General features: G+C 41.3%; 2 protein-coding genes across 6 annotated transcripts in view; one reads left to right on the forward strand and one right to left on the reverse strand.

The window, feature by feature from the left end:
* The window catches only part of SEPTIN14 (septin 14), a gene marked incomplete at both ends in the record, with an annotated part of 563,121 nt that overhangs the window by 496,183 nt on the left and 50,311 nt on the right, over positions 1 to 16,627 (forward strand). The window lies entirely within an intron of this gene.
* LOC308629418 (small ribosomal subunit protein uS17m) overlaps positions 1 to 16,627 on the reverse strand; it is a 44,501-nt gene that overhangs the window by 22,974 nt on the left and 4,900 nt on the right. For 3 of the 5 annotated variants that reach the window (XM_081257222.1, XM_081257220.1, XM_081257218.1), the window contains exons 2-3: positions 10,546 to 11,042; positions 9,863 to 9,948 (exon numbers count right to left, since the gene is read on the reverse strand). In XM_081257222.1, coding sequence (XP_081113348.1) covers positions 9,863 to 9,946 — 84 coding nt within the window. In that variant the 5' untranslated portion in view covers positions 9,947 to 9,948; positions 10,546 to 11,042. Of the gene's footprint in view, positions 1 to 1,483; positions 1,780 to 9,862; positions 9,949 to 10,545; positions 11,043 to 16,627 lie in introns of those variants that run through there. The other 2 variants (XM_081257219.1, XM_081257221.1) reach the window with 2 other exon arrangements.

Consider the following 16,627-nt stretch of genomic DNA (forward strand, 5'->3'; position numbering starts at 1 on the left):
CCCTGATTCCTTCTAATGGTCAAATACTGAGCAGCTCTGCTTCCCACTAGAAGATCTACAGGGTCACAGTCTGTCATGTTCTGCTCTGTTGGTCAAATACTGAGTGGCTATGTCTGGTTCCTTTTAATGGAGAATGGCACTTGGACACCAATATCTGGGCGCTAGATGTGTCCAATGCTACTGGAGTATTACTGCTTCTAGGCCCTCTCAGGGGTCGCACCTGGGAAAGAGAGGAATATACATAATGATGTATGTATACACACACAACTCCATACCCAATTCTGTATTTAGTTATATGTATTAAAACCCATGAGTCCACACTGACACCTCTAATTCTAATCCAACATGGCAAGGTTCATTCCATCCTCCTCTCTTTTCATATCTCTAATTCCCTTCTCTGACCATGAGAAACCTGGCTCCTATTATGCACAATGAATTTACTTATTTGCTCAATCCTAGAATGTAAAGAAAGTGGTTTCAGTATTGCTAACACATGCCTCAGTGCAAAACAAGCCTACAAATGAGAGTTCACTATTTAGAACTGTTTTGCTTTTAGCCTGAGGACATAGAGTATAAATAACTATTTAGGTTCAAAAGTTAACTCCTTTTCAGTGTGGTTATATCAGTAATTTGAAGTACAGTTTGGTTCACTTGTTTCTGTTTGTATTCAATTTTAAGCCCTCCTCCCATACCACCCCACTCCATTCCCTCTTTTTCACCCCAGTCCCATATAAGCCCTACAAGTAACCAAACTCATTAGACTCAAGTTTACCCTTCCAATGTCTCTTTTTGCTCAAACAAGCAAATAGATCTATATGCATATTTTAAAAATATTTGTTTGTTTGCGCCGGGTCTTAGTTGCAGCAGGTGGGCTCCTTAGTTGTGGCTCGCGGGCTCCTTAGTTGCGGCACGCGAACTCTTAGTTGCAGCATGCATGTGGGATCGAGTTGCCTGACCAGGGACCAAACCCGGGCCCCCTGCATTGGGAGTGCGGAGTTTATCCACTGTGCAACCAGGGAAGTCCCTATATGCATATTTTTATTTCCTCTTCTTTCTTACACAAAAGTAGCATTTTACAGATACTCTTTTGCGCTTTGATATTTTTTCACTGAACAGCTTATCCTGGAAATCCCTCCACATCAATTCATAGATATTTTCCTCATTCTTTTTTATAGCTGGATGGGACAGTGTGAATGTTCCACAATTTATTTAACTAGGCTATTAACAGACATTTTAGCTGCCTTCTACTCTTTTGCTACTACAAATCATGATGTAATGAATTATCTTTTATGTATATTATTCTGCAATTGCATGTAAGTCTACCTCTAGAATCCAAAAGAGCATATGAATCTGCAATTTTGATATATATTGTCAAACTGACCTCCACAGTGGTTGTATCAGTTCTGTAATTATCTATTGCAGTATAACAAACCACCCCCAAATTTAGTGCCTCAAAACAACAACAATCATTTATTTTGCTCACAGAATCTGTAACATGCGCAGGACTCAGTGAGACTAGCTCATCTTTGTTCCATTTTGTTTCAGCTGGGGCGGCTCAACTTTGGGCTGTAGGATTCACTTTTAAGAGGCTCATTCATGTGGCTGGCAAGTTGGTGCTGGATGTCAGCTGTGAGCTCAACCAGGGGCCTCAGGTTCTCTCCATACGGGCCTCTCCACAGGCTGCTTGGGCTTCCTCACGGCATGGTAGCTGGACCCCAAATGCAAAACTCCCAAGAGAACCAGCTTTCATCATCCAGCCTCAAGAGTCACATAGCTTCACTAAAAAAAGAGGTGATATATGTATATGTATAACTGATTCACTTTGCTGTACAGCAGAAACTAACACAACATTGTAAATCAACTAGACTCCAATAAAAATTTAAAAAAAAAAGAGAGAGAGAGAGTCACATAGCTTCAGTTCCACCACAGTCACAGGCCTGCCCAGATCCAAGGGGAAGGAACACACTCCCACATCTCTTGACAGAAAGAGTACTTAAATCATAGTATATGAGGAGCCTATGGAATGGGAGAAATTGTGCCATTTTCAGAAAATGCAATCTGCTACTGTCTACCCTCTGAATGTAAACATTCACATCCCTCCCACATGCAAAATACACTCATCTTCCTCAAGACCCCCATGTTTCATCCCGTTAGAGCGTCAGTGTGAAGTCCAGGATCTTGTCACCTATATCAGGTCCACATGACGATGAGGATCTTTGAGCACAGTTCCTCAGGTACAGTTCCTTGAAAGCTTTCTCCCTATTTTTCCTTCTGTGAGCTAAAGAAATAGTTATCTGGCCCCACCCTCTATCCTTCACAAACTTGAAGTGGTGGGAAAGGCATAGAAATAACCACTAAGACACTCCCATTCAAGTACACAGCAACTCATAGCAATTCTAAAATGTAGCTGAGCTGGGCACATGTTGAGAGATGTGAATGACAAATAGTTTTCTTTTCAAGCTCAGTAATTCCTGGCTCCTTTATATTTATTTTTCAGACTTTTAAAAAAATTGAAATATTGTTTATGTACAATATTATATGTTACAGGTACAGAGTACAGTGATTCACAAATTTAAAGGTTATACTCCATTTATAGTTATTATAAAATACTGGCTATATTCCCTGTGTTGTATACCCTTGTAGCTTATTTTATACATGATAGCTTGTACCTCTTAATCCCCTACCAATTGTATTGCCCCTCTCCGCTTCCCTCTCCCCACTAGTTTGTTCTCTGTATCTGCAAGTCGGCTTTTTTTGTTTTATTCACTAGTTTGTGTTTTTTAGATTACACGTGTAAGTGATATCATACAGTATTTGTCTTTCTCTGACTTATGTCATTTAGCATAATGCCCTCCAAGTTCATCCATGTTGCTGCAAATGGCAAAATTTCATTCCTTTTTATGACTGAGTAGTATTTTGTTGTATATATATATATGTATATATATATACATATATATATATATATATATATATATATATATATATATACATATATATATATACACACACACACACCACATCTTTATCCATTCATCTGTTGATGGACACTGAGGTTGCTTCCATATCTTGGTAATTGTAAATGTCACTCTGATCATTGGGGTGCATGTATCTTTTCAAATTAGTGTTTTAGATTTTTTTGGATATATACCCAGGAGTGGAATTGCCGGGTCATGTGGTCGTTCTATTTTTAGTTTTTTGAGAGAGCTCCATACTGTGCTCCACAGTGGCTGCACCAATTTACATTCCCACCAACACTGCATGAGGGTTCCCTTTTCTCCACATCCTTGCCAAAATAGTTATTTGTGTTCTTTTTGATGGCAGCCATTCTGACAAGTGTGAGGTGCTATCTCATTGTGGTTTTGATTTGCATTTCACTGATGATTAGCAATGTTGAGCATATTTTCATGTCTGGTTCCTGTATATTTAAGTTCTTTTTTTATCTTCTTTTTCCTCTAGCATTTTACTTTAGGCAGCCAGAAGCTGCCAGTTGGCACTTTTAATCTTCTACCTGTAAATCTCCTTAAGTAAATCATGGAGTCCATTAAGTATATTTCCTATTTTCCTTGTTACTGAAGGTGACAGTGTTGACCAAAATTCCTTCCTCAAGCTTCCCCTTTCCTCCAGCTCATAGTAAGATTTTCCTTATTATCTTTTAAGCCCTGTGAAAGGTCCCATAGGCCTCCACTAACTCTCCTTGAGGCCGTTATGATTCTACTAATAATCTTTTCCTTTCCATCTTCTGCCCTTTGTTCAACTGGCTCTGCTGCAAAGCCGATGCCACATGTTCTATGTTTGTTTTGGTAGCACATCACTTCCAGGTAACAAAATCTGTATCAGTTATTTATCTATCGCTGCATAATAAACCACCTCAAAACTTGGGGGATTAAAACAGCAACTATCATTGATTTTGCTCACAAATCTGTAATCTGGGCATAACTTAGTGGGGACAGCTTGCCTCTGATCTACATGGCATCAGCTGGGAGGGCTTGACTGTGGTCTACTTTCAAGATGGCTCACTCACATGGCTGGCAAGTTGGTACTGGCTCTCAGCTGAGAGCTCAGCCAGGTCTGTGGGCCTTGGTTCCTCTCCATGTAGGTTTCTCCATGAGCTGTTTGGATTTGTGTGTGTGTGTGTGTGTGTGTCTGTGGCAAGGTGGCTGGATTTAGACCAAGCATCATGAGAGAATGAAGCGGAAGTCTTACTGCCTCTTATGACCTGTCTTGAAAGTCACATAGTTTCACTTCTACCGGTCACAAGCTTACACAGATTCAATGGAGGGAACACTGACCTCGATGTCTCTTGATGGGATGAATGTCAAAGTCATTGTATAGAAAGCATTTTGGATGGCAGATATTTGGTCATTTTTCTGGAAATGCAATCTGCCACACACTCACATTAGCAATGTAAGAGAGTGTCTGTTTTCCCAAAGCTTTGCCAAGAAAGTATGTTATCAAGCTTGTGGAAAATATCAACCCCATAGGAAATACAAAGCTTGGTGATAAAATGTCAAGCTTTCTCTAGTTTTAATTTAAATTTCCTCTTCTTATGAGTACAGATAAACATTTTTCCTGTGTTTAAGATGCATTTGAATTTTCTTTCCTGTGAATTGTCTTTTTATGTTGTTTTTCAATTGGACTCCTAATCTCTTACCTGATTTAGAGGAGTGTTTTATTATTATTATAAAGACTACTATTATTATTAGAAAGATTACCCCACTACAATTTGAGTAGCAAAAATATTTTTCCAAATTTGACATGTCTTTTTACTTTGCTTACAGTTTTCTTTTCTCATACAGATTTTTGGGTATTTTTAAAGAGTTGAACCCATCAATTTTTTCTTTTATGGCTTCTGGATTCTCAGTTGTAATTAGAAAGTCTTTACTCAGTGAACGCTATAAAGGAATTCCCCCATTTTATTCTTTTTATGCATATATGTTTGTTTTGGGTTTTTTTTTGCAGTACGCCGGCCTCTCACTGTTGTGGCCTCTCCCATTGCGGAGCACAGGCTCCAGATGCGCAGGCTCAGAGGCCATGGCTCACGGGCCCAGCCACTCCGCGGCATGTGGGATCCTCCCGGACCGGGGCTCGAACCCATGTCCCCTGCATCGGCAGGTGGACTCTCAACCACTGCGCCACCAGGGAAGCCCCCCCCCCATTTTATTCTTGTGTAACTTCTATGGCTTAATTTTTCACATTTAAATATTTGATCAATTTGAAGACTATTCTGATGTAAAGTATGGGGTATGGATTCAACTTTACCTTTTTCCAGGTGGCTCCACAGAAATACCATCAATTATTGAATAAACCATCTTTTCACCACTGGTTTGAGATGGACCTATATTATATGCTAAATTCCTATTTGTTCAACAGATATTTACTCAGTGCTTCCTACATGCCAACTATAGTGCTTGAGATATACTAGTGAACAAGAGACTAAAATTCTCTTCCTTTATGAAACTCTAGCAGAGGAAGTAGAAGATAAACATGATAACTAGGTAAATTACATAGTGTGTTAGCAGATAAAAGAAAAGTAGAGGAAGAGGGTTTGAGAATGTCGAGGTGAGGCAGTTGCAATTTTATATAAGGTGGTCAGGGAAGATATAATTGAAGAGGTGACAATGGAGAAAAGACTTGAAAAGTTAACAGTGCAAAGGCAAGAGTGTGTGTGGCATGATCAAGGAAGATGAGGCCAGGGTAGCTAGAGTGGAATGAGCAAGGGGGAGAAGTAAATGATGAAGTCAGAGAGGTAACAGGTCCAGATTCTGTAGGACTGTTTAGGCCATCATAAGGACTTTGGATTTTACTCTGAGTGAAGCGGGAGCCATGCGTTTTGAGAAGAGGACTGACATGGTCTGATCTACCATTACCCTGCTATTTCCTGGACTACATCTTTTTTTTTTTTAACATCTTTATTGGAGTATAATTGCTTTACAATGGTGTGTTAGTTTCTGCTTTATAACAAAGTGAATCAGCTATACACATACATATATCCCTGTATCTCCTCCCTCTTGTGTCTCCCTCCCACGCTCCCTATCCCACCCCTCTAGGTGGTCACAAAGCACTGAGCTGATCTCCCTGTGCTATGCAGCTGCTTCCCACTAGCTATCTATTTTACATTGGGTAGTGTGTATATGTCCATGCCACTCTCTCACTTCGTCCCAGCTTACCCTTCCCCCTCCCCGTGTCCTCAAGTCTATTCTCTACGTGGGCTACATTTTTTGAAGTCATCTTTTTTCTTCCTTTGTCTTTACCCCCTCACTAATCTCTGCTGTTTCCCAGAGCAAAGCACTCAAGTCCACCTATTTTTCTCCATCTTCTAATTTTAAGGTATTACTTTCTATCATCTAGAATACTGCAATAGCTTCCTAAGGGATCTCTCCCCTTTCCTTTCTTGCCTTTCACAAATGAACTTACTATCTAGCACGCACCAGGGTGATGTCTAAGGTAGAATTCAGTTACTTATTATGTTACTACCTTGCTTAAATTTACTCAAAGGCTTTCCACTGCACTTAGAATAAAAAGTGAACTTCTTATCATGGTCATAAAGCCCTGTATACGTAGCCCCTGCATACTTCTCCAAGCTTATTCCAAGTCGCCCTCTCCGTCCACTCCAACAACAGAGGCCTTCTTTTGATTTCTCAAATATACCCATAGTTTTTGTACATGATGTTTAGCACATGCCTAAAATGCTCTTTTCCATTTACTTTTTTTCCCCCAAATCTGCTTTTTTATTGACCTCAGAAGCTGTCATCAAGCTTCATTATATCCAATTTAGTTTTCTCTGGTACACTGTTTATAATTTAAAAATTTTTTTTAAATAAATTTTATTTATTTATGGCTGCGTTGGGTCCTCGTTGCAGCACGCAGTCTTTCTCTAGTTGCAACGAGCAGAGGCTACTCTTTGTTGCGGTGCACGGGCTTCTCACTGCGGTGGCTTCTCTCATTGCGGAGCTTGGGCTCTAGGCACACAGACTTCAGTAGTTGTGGCACGTGGGCTCAGTAGTTGTGGCTCGCAGGCTCTAGAGTGCAGGCTCAGTAGTTGTGGCTCATGGGCTTAGTTGCTCTGCAGCATGTGGGATCTTCCTGGACCAGGGCTCGAAACCCTGTCCCCTGCATCGGCAGGCGGATTCTTAACCCTTGCGCCACCAGGGAAGCCCTAAAATATTTTTGAACAGGTGTATTTATACGGTTCAAAAAAGGTCTCACATTCCTGGTACAACTGACCTGGTCCCCACCTCCATTCCCACAGATAATCGCTATTATCAGTATTTTATGTATTCTTCTAGAGTTTCTTCGTGTAAATATATGCAGATACAAATTTCTTATTCTTTCCAGTGCCCTGGTGTCCAGATATACAGCAGTTCAACTGGGTTGCAACCTGTGAACAGATGTTGCTAAGAGGTTGTAGAGATGGTCTACTTACTTTTTATAACTCCTATATTCTCCTTCACATCCCACCTTAAATTTCGCTTCCCCAGAAAGTTCTTCCCTGATTCCCTAATGCATATTCACAATGCCTTATTCTTATTATGTATAATAAACATCTCAATTTGCAATTCCTTAGTATATGTGCTGAATGTCTGTCTCTGCTAAACAACTTGGGTTTAGGACCATGTCTGTTTTGCTCACTGATGTAGTTCTGATGCCAAGCACAATTTCTGGCACATAGCAACTGCTCAAAAAATACTTGTTGAATGAATGAATCATCTTTCTTCTGAACAAAGTAAATGGTTCTGGAAAATTAAAGCAAACTCCTCTGGCTAGAATGCCAAGAAGCAGATACGCTACCTTAGTTCTCAATGTCTTTCTATTCCTGTCTGTGGGGAGCCTTACAATTAAGAGTAAACTGAATGAATCTATTCCTTGCAACCCAAAGCACTGATGTACCAAATAAATGCTAAAGCTCGGGAGACGGTCTCCTTATGGTCCCTGCTCTTGCTCAAGTTCTATTTCCTGTCTTCTCTAATGTCCAAATACTACCTGATATCAGCACAAATTCAAACTCTCTTTTCCTCATGAAGTCTTTCCTCGCCCCTCTATTCTTTTTTTGCCTTTTCTTTTTTTTTTAATTTATTTTTATTTTTTTGGCTGCATCAGGTCTTAGTTGTGGTGCGTAGGCTCTTCATTGCAGCATGCAGGCTTCTCTCTAGTTACAGCATGCAGGCTCCTCTCTAGTTGTGGCGTGCAGGTTTTCTTCCTCTAGTTGTGGCACGTGGGGTCCAGGGCACAGGGGCTCTGTAGTTTACAGTACGTGGGCTCTCTAGTTGAGGCGCCCGGGGGTTCAGTAATTGTGGTGTGCGGGCTTCGCTGCCCTGCGGCATGTGGTATCTTAGTTCCCTGACCAGGGATTGAACCTGCGCCCCATGTATTGGAAGGCGGATTCTTTGCCACTGGACCACCAGGGAAGTCCTGGCCCCCTCCAGTCTTATTTATTTATTTATGGCTGCATTGGGTCTTCATTGCTGCGCACGGGCTTTCTCTAGTTGCGGTGAGCGGGGACTACTCTTCATTGCGGTGTGTGGGCTTCTCATTGCAGTGGCTTCTCTTGTTGGGGAGTACAGGCTCTAGGCATGTGGGCTTCAGTAGTTGTGGCACGTGGGCTCAGTAGTTGTGGCTCGTGGGCTCTAGAGCGCAGGCTCAGTCGTTGTGGCCCATGGGCTTAGCTGCTCCGCAGCATGTGGGATCTTCCCGGACCAGAGCTCGAACCCATGTCCCCTGAACTGGCAGGTGGATTCTCAACCACTGAGCCACCAGGGAAGCCCCCGCCACTCCAGTCTTAATTGAACTTCTCTCCTCTCTGAGCACCTGCTGTATTTGTTGTCTTTGACATTCAGAGAAGAACCTAACATTACACTTTTCTGAATATTAATTGTGTGATGTAGGCTTTAAAAAATCTCCTCTAGTTGCGGCGAGTGGGGGTTTGCTACCTGTGGATAATGATTATCTCATAACAACATGGAACAACAGAAGTCCTCCTTTCTGAAGCAATCGAGACTGGTATCTGGTATGTACCAGCTGGTTAAAGTGGAGATCCATAAACAATATCTCAAAGATTTAAACATTTAAATTTAAAATATATAAGTGTACATTTATTCCCTTATCTTTTGATATGAGAATGATTTTAATGATTGAGTGTCCATATCCAAAATGTATCACTTCCTGTTTCATTAAATCAGAACAAGCAAATGACTCTTAGGAAATAATACTGTTATAGAACCCTCTGAGATTTTTAGGATTTTCCTTCAATGTTTTACAGTTTTGCTCACACCTAATTTGACAGCAATATTTTAAGACTCAGTATTTACTGAGTCTTTCCAAAGCATTCAACTAGTTTTCAGAAACAACTTATCATATTTATACCTCATAGAGGTTTACATCATACTTAATCAAATTGTAACAACTGGTTTAAACAGGTTTTGGAAGAGATACAACAGATTCTTGATAAATATTAACTTGTGGCAGCATATGTTCTCAGGTACATTAATAGTCCTGTTACCTTCAAGCAGTCACAGTGACTTGGGCATCATTCATTGTTTGCAGACAGAGTGGCAAATGTTGTTTGAATTCTAGTGAGCTATTTAAGGGAAGGGTGATTAAAACACAGTCTATGGCTTCTTGTGTTACCTTTACAACATCTAGCTCACACATGAGTCCATGATCTGGTAAAAATGCTGAAGGAGAGAAGAGCTATAAAGGGGCATGTAAGGAGAGTGGGAAACATCCCGTAGAGATCAGCATCTGTCACAAGAGTCTCAAGTGCTCTGGATTTTGGGGGCTTAGTACTTCTGAAAATTGAAAAATAAAAGTGCCCGCATTCTGAGAACTATAATAGCATTTCAGAGGAGAGTAAAACTGAACTTACCTGAGACCGCTGTACCTGTGATCCAACATTCATTTCCTTCTCCATGTTTCCCTCCTGGGAAAGTACAGCATTCTGAGAAGGCATTACTGGGAAAAAGAGAAAAGAAGAATCCTGTCAACGTATGACATTAAGGCTGAACCTAAATCTTGGACATTTTGTTTTGGATTAGGATGGCAAATGGTTTAGAGAGAAGCCCTCTAAGACATAAGCCTAAAGGCTGGGTGATTTAACTGTGACATTCTTGTTCCTCTATCACACTGAGGAACATAATGCAGGACTTTCTCTCCTCTGTAGTATAACTCCACTTGTTGTGACATATGGGAAGCTCAAAGGTGCTCACTGGTTTTCAGCCCTAGCTACACACTTGGGGAATTTTAAAACGATGCCAGTGCTTAGCCCCTATTCCCAGAGATTTGGATTTAATGGTCTAGGGTGATCCTGGGCAACAGCATTTTAAATTCTGAAGTCTCCAAGTGATTCTAAGTGGGAAATGAGAAGCACTGAGATGAGGTGATGCAGAGAACATACGTTAAGGGCCTATTCTTACCCTTTAAGGGGATAAACTCATCCCTAACCTCAAACTCCAGACATGTCCTCTACTCTCTTTAAGATGACCCTTCTAATATAGAAATGAGATTTCACTCTTTTCATTTTTCAGAATGTTCGCTTTCCTTTTTGAGTACCTGGATTCAGTTCTCCACCAGGATGACTACACCTCTTTGCAGTTCTTAAGTTGTAATGTCCCCAAAGCCTTGTTCACTTCTAGCATGACAGCCAAGAGATACACCAGTACTAGCAGCTTCAGTATCCTTGTCAGTCCCTGAAGGCTGATTTGTCCCAGTGCCTTATAGGAAACAGCCACTCCCAGGTATTAAAGGTGCCTCAACTCATGAGAGGGTCAGGAGCCAGTGGATATCCATGAGAATGACTTCTGCTTCCCAGGAGCAGCCACTCTCAGAATCTTGCCTTGTTCATGCAGAGTTGAGATGCAGAGGTTCCTGAAAGTGGCTATTAAATTCGTTTTTCTCCCTAAAGGCATCAATCCTTCATGTGCAGACTTCACTATGATATTCAAATTTGCCTCCTGGTTGAGCAGTTTCAGGTTGAGCAACTGTAATGAGATGCACCAGAGTCAGCAGAAGAAATCCAGCAGTGTCAGTCACCTAGGAACCTAGGGAGTCTATAAAGAGACATACAAACTATTCATTCATAAAGATAGAGCACCATAGGATGTGGAATTCTTTAAAACAAGCAAAAAGCATTTTTAGAATTTCCCAGATTACAAAGAGCAGAGATGTACAGATGCATCAGCTACAACAAACTTAGCCTTAGTCCTCTCCCACCTTCTTCTCAGAACAGAAAACATGTGGTCCTTGACCAGAGGAAGACTTTCACATAAGAGTTTTCTCCTCAGAAAGAAGAAAAAACAGGTGTTTCACCAATACCAACAACAGAGTGAAATGTACTGACCTGCTAATAATCAGGAGAGAATACATTTGTTCTCTGCTCACAAAAGTTGACCTGAAAAACTTTTCTCAAAAACTATTGACAGGGGCTTCCCTGGTGGCGCAGTGGTTGAGAGTCCGCCTGCCGATGCAGGGGACACGGGTTCGTGCCCCGGTCCAGGAAGATCCCACATGCCACGGAGCAGCTGGGCCCGTGAGCCATGGCCGCTGCGTCCGGAGCCTGTGCTCCGCAACGGGAGGGGCCACAACAGTGAGAGGCCCGCGTACCGCAAAAAACAAAAACAAAAACAACTATTGACAGAAATGAAGAATGAAGTCATTTCTGAGAAGAAAAAGAGAAAACTGCAGTTCCAATGGAGTAGCCCTGTTAGATAAGGAAGCCATTCAAGCCAAGACATGGCACAATTATAACATTTTACAACCAGTTGACTAAGAGGCAGAACTTTGAAGAGTAATTTAAAAGCACTTTAAGAACCAGGTCCTTGTTTCACCAAGCAAAAGCTCTAAAAAGGTCCTATGGTCTGAAGAGTCAGGTAGAATCTACAAGGATGTCCTGAGGTTTCAAACCCAATCACCTGAAAACCATTTATTCACAACAATGAAAACAGCACTAACCATGTTAGTGGACAGGGTTTCTCCTTTATATGTGTGAACCCAAGGCAATGAGGAACATTTCAAATATATTATACATTGCATACAAATATAGCTAGTTTGAGAATACTTTTTAAAAAATATTTATTTACTTCTTTATTTGGTTGCGCTGTCTTAGTTGTGGCAGGTGGACTTCTTAGTTGCAGTTCATGGGCTCCTTAGTTGTGGCATGCGAACTCTAAGTTGCGGCATGCATATGGGATCTAGTTCCCTGACCAGGGATTGAACCCCTGCCCCCTGCATTGGGAGCACAGAGTCTCAACCACTGTGCCACCAGGGAAGTCCCCTGAGAATACTTTTTACGGCATCTGATGGGACTAGGGTTCCTTAAAATACACCTTTGGAAATGCTGCTTTAGTTCTCAGTTCCTTGGTTTAATGAAGGATTCTGAGTTTAATGAATTCTTGGCTTAATGAAGCTCTAATCACAGAGCTAAGTGAAAGAGCTGGTTCTAGAACACTTAGGTCTTCTGATTCAGCCCTGGGGTCTTTCTAGTATACACTAAAGTCCTTTTTGCTATTTGTTTTCTCCCTTTTCTTTAAAAAAAATCTGATCCTTTTCTTTTCATAATTTCCCTTTTAATTCCTATATTGGAAAGAACAAAAAAAGAGAACCACTCCTGACCTACAAACTGTGCAATTTCTCATACAACAAACGGGTGGAGCTTTCCAGAGAGAGAGATTGCAGAATTGCCAGTCTTTTTCAAACAAGTAACCATGATGGCTGGGAAAGTAATAAATTGAGAACAAAATGGTTCTCAATCTGGGCTGTGCATTAGACTCTGCCCAGATTTAAAATGACACTACAGATGCATATATATAGGGCCAGATGTATATATATATATATGGCAAGGCTCTACCCAAGAGCTACTAAATCAGAATCTGTTGAGAAGAATTCTGGCATCCACATATTTTTTAAATGCCCCACAAGTGATTCTGATGCAAGCAAGGACTCAGAACAACTATCAGAGCCTTTCGTTTCCTTCACACCCTCAATCCCAATGATTCTCACCATCATTCTACTTCAGTCACGCACTTCTAGGACCGAACCACTTCTGAAATCTTTCTTACCTTACACAACACTAGACTGTGAATTGGGAGACCTAGGTTCTAGACCTAGTAGTGGTTTAATAGATGCAGGGAAAATAGACAAAAGAGCAGTGTTTATCAAAGTGTGGTCTGAAGATCACTTGCATCATGGTACTTGTTGAAAAGCAGACTCACTGGTCCTATCCTAGATCTCATGAAATAGCACCTCTGGAGATATTATTGGCCCAAGAATTTAAATTACAAAGTATTTCTTCCCTGGAATCAGTCCGTTCTCTCCAGCCTCCCTACAGGCACGAATCTAGCACCTGTCTTCTCATTCCTAGATCTTCAACTTTATCTTTCACTTTTGTTTTTGTTTTTTGCGGTACGCAGGCCTCTCACCGTTGTGGCCTCTCCCGTTGCGGAGCACAGGCTCCGGACGCGCAGGCTCAGAGGCCATGGCTCACGGGCCCAGCCACTCCGCGGCACGTGGGATCCCCCTGGACCGGGGCACGAACCCGTGTCCCCTGCATCGGCAGGCGGACTCTCAACCACTGCGCCACCAGGGAAGCCCTATCTTTCACTTTTATTGACTCCTTCCTATCATCATTTAAAATCATTTAATGTCTCTCCCAACATTAAAATTTTTCACTGGCTTTTACACCCCTTTGCAACTACCATTCTTTCCTTATTCAAGGCTACAACTCTTCAAAGGGTTGTCGATACTTGTCTCTACTTCCTCATTACCCATTTATTTTTCAATTCTCTGTAATCTTGCTTCTGTTCTGCCATCAGCACTCCCCTGAAATTGCTATGGTCAAGAACACCAAACTCTCTTTTGTAGTTCATGCAATGGACCTCATTACTTCTTGCTTTCTTGAGCTCTGATGGTATCTGGTACTGCTGACAGCTGCGTCTTGCCTTACTTCAGTGGGCTATGTTCTAATCCCTTTTCCTCTGCCTACCATTCACATATTGTTGTTCCTTAGGATTTTCCAAAATCTACTCTCACTCTCTCCACACTTGAAGTGAAGGGACCTTGAAAAGATTTGAACCTGACTCTATCAGTCCCTCACTTGAAATTCTTCAGCAGCTTCCTTAGGCTGGAGTACAAAGCCATAAAGAAACCTACGACCTGCTTCCTGTTCCCTCTCAAGCCACTCTGCTGTTTGCTTTTGAGGGTTCATACACAGCATCCTGCTTTTAGGTGTTTAAATGTGCCATGTGTGGAATCCACCCCCACCTCCTCCCCTAGCAATACCTACGTTTCCTTCAGGTCTCAGCTTAAATCAAGTAAGATTTTGACATCACGGACGAAGTGAGGCCCCCTTGTTCACACCTTCCTTCTTTAGGTAGCACTTTTTATTGTTGTAATTATTGTACAGTTATCCATCTTTATTTATACCTCACTACTGTGTGATGTTAACCTCCATGAAGGCAGGAATCTGTTCTGTCTTGCTTAACTATTCTAATTTCAAGGCCCGGTATGTGATTCATAGTAGATATGTATCAAATATTTGCTAAATGAGTAAATGAAAGGGTTCTGGTGTTTGCCCTTCTATTTTTTTATTTTTTATTTTTTTTAATTTTTAACTTTTTTTTTCGGTACGCGGGCCTCTCACCGTGTGGCCTCTCCCGTTGCGGAGCACAGGCTCCGGACGATGCACAGGCTCAGCGGCCATGGCTCACGGGCCCAGCCACTCCGCGGCATGTGGGATCTTCCCGCACTGGGGCACGAACCCGTGTCCCCTGCATCGGCAGGCGGACTCTCAACCACTGCGCCACCAGGGAAGCCCTAATTTTTAACTTTTTTGCGGTACGCGGGCCTCCCACTGTTGTGGCCTCTCCCGTTGCAGTGCACAGGCTCTGGACGCGCAGGCTCAGTGGCCATGGCTCACGGGCCCAGCCGCTCCACGGCATGTGGGATCTTCCCGGACCGGAGCATGAACCCGTGTCCCCTGCATCGGCAGGTGGACTCTCAACCACTGCACCACTAGGGAAGCCCTATTTTTTTATTTTTTAACTTTCTATTTTGAACCAATTTTAGACTTACAGTAAAGCTGCAAAAGTAGTACACAGTTCTTAAATACCATTTATCCTACTTGTCCTAATGTTAATATTTTACATAACCATGGTACAATGATCAATACCAGGAATTTAACAATATTATTAATTCAAATTATTCAAATTTCACCAGTTTTTCCACTAATATTTTCTGATCCAGGATCCCACATGGCATTTAGTTTTTATTTTTCCTGAGTCTCCTCCAATCTGTAACAGCTCCCCAGGTTTTCTTTCATGAGCTTGATACTTTTGAAGAGTACTAATGAATTATTTTGTAGAATGTCCCTCAATTTGGGTTTGTCTGATGTTTTCTCAGGGTTGGAATGAAGTTAAGATTTTTAGCAAGAATGACACAGAAGTGATGTTGTGTCTTTCTTAGTGCATAATATGAATGGGCTTATGATGTAGGTATGTCTTATGAATGATAACATTGACCATTATCACCTGGCTAAGGTGGTGTTTACCAGGTTTCACCACTGCAACAATTATTAATATGGTGTTTGCTTAATGGTGATTTCTCTATTTCCCTCTTTCCTACTAATTATTAATTGGAATTTTTCCAAAAGGAAAAGCTGTTCCTTGGCTCTAATTTATTTATATCTGCATGGATTTATGGATGTTTGTTTTATTCTATGAGTTAAAATACAAAACATTATTATTTTATTATACAAACTGTTCCAGCTGTGGCCATTAGGAGGCTCCTGTGTTATTCTGACCAGCTCAGCTATTTTGAACACTTCCTGGCACCATAAGATGTTCTAGGCTCTTGTATTTTCCCTGACCATCCCTGGAATCAGCCACTTCTCCAAAGAGCCCTGGTTCCATTTATTGGGAAAGTGTTTAGACACAAAAATCTGGGTACCAGGTGTGCTGCTTGCTACTGGTGTATCATTGCTTCTAGGCCCTCCAGGAGACTGAGCTACGAAGTACATATGTATGCATATCAACCATACATATACATACTTCTATTGTGTTTGTCTATATATTAAATACCATGAGTTCACACTGACACCTCTGATTCCAATCCGATACCCCAGGGCTCATTTTGGTCTTCTTCCTTTTCTCGTTGGTAACTTCTTTCTTCAACAGTGAAAAATTGTTGGCTCTCATTATCTACAATATATTTACTTATTTGTTCAATTCTGGTATACACACAAAGTAGTTTCAGAATTACTAACTCATACCCTTGTGAGAAACACATTTACTAGCTTGATTACAGCATGTATGTAGAGTTCTCTTTGTCTTTAACCTTAGAGTATACAGTCAAGATAGTGGTTCCTAAAGTTACTTAGGTCAGTTTTTTCTTTGCCACTTCCTTCAGTGAGGTTATGTCATTCATCTGTACTACAGTTACGTTTATTTGTTAGTGTTTGTATTCATTCTCTTCTATTTTTACAGCCGTCCCCTGGTATCCCTGGCGGACTGGTTCCAGAATCCACTGCAGATACCAAAATCTGAGGATGCTCAAACGCTTTATATAATATGCTGTGTAGTATTTATACATAAACTATATATATCCTCCTGTATACTTTAAATCATCTCTAGATGACATTACT

The sequence above is a fragment of the Mesoplodon bidens genome (assembly GCF_964165515.1).
Source record: "Mesoplodon bidens genome assembly, chromosome: 15".
Classification (NCBI taxonomy): domain Eukaryota; kingdom Metazoa; phylum Chordata; class Mammalia; order Artiodactyla; family Ziphiidae; genus Mesoplodon; species Mesoplodon bidens.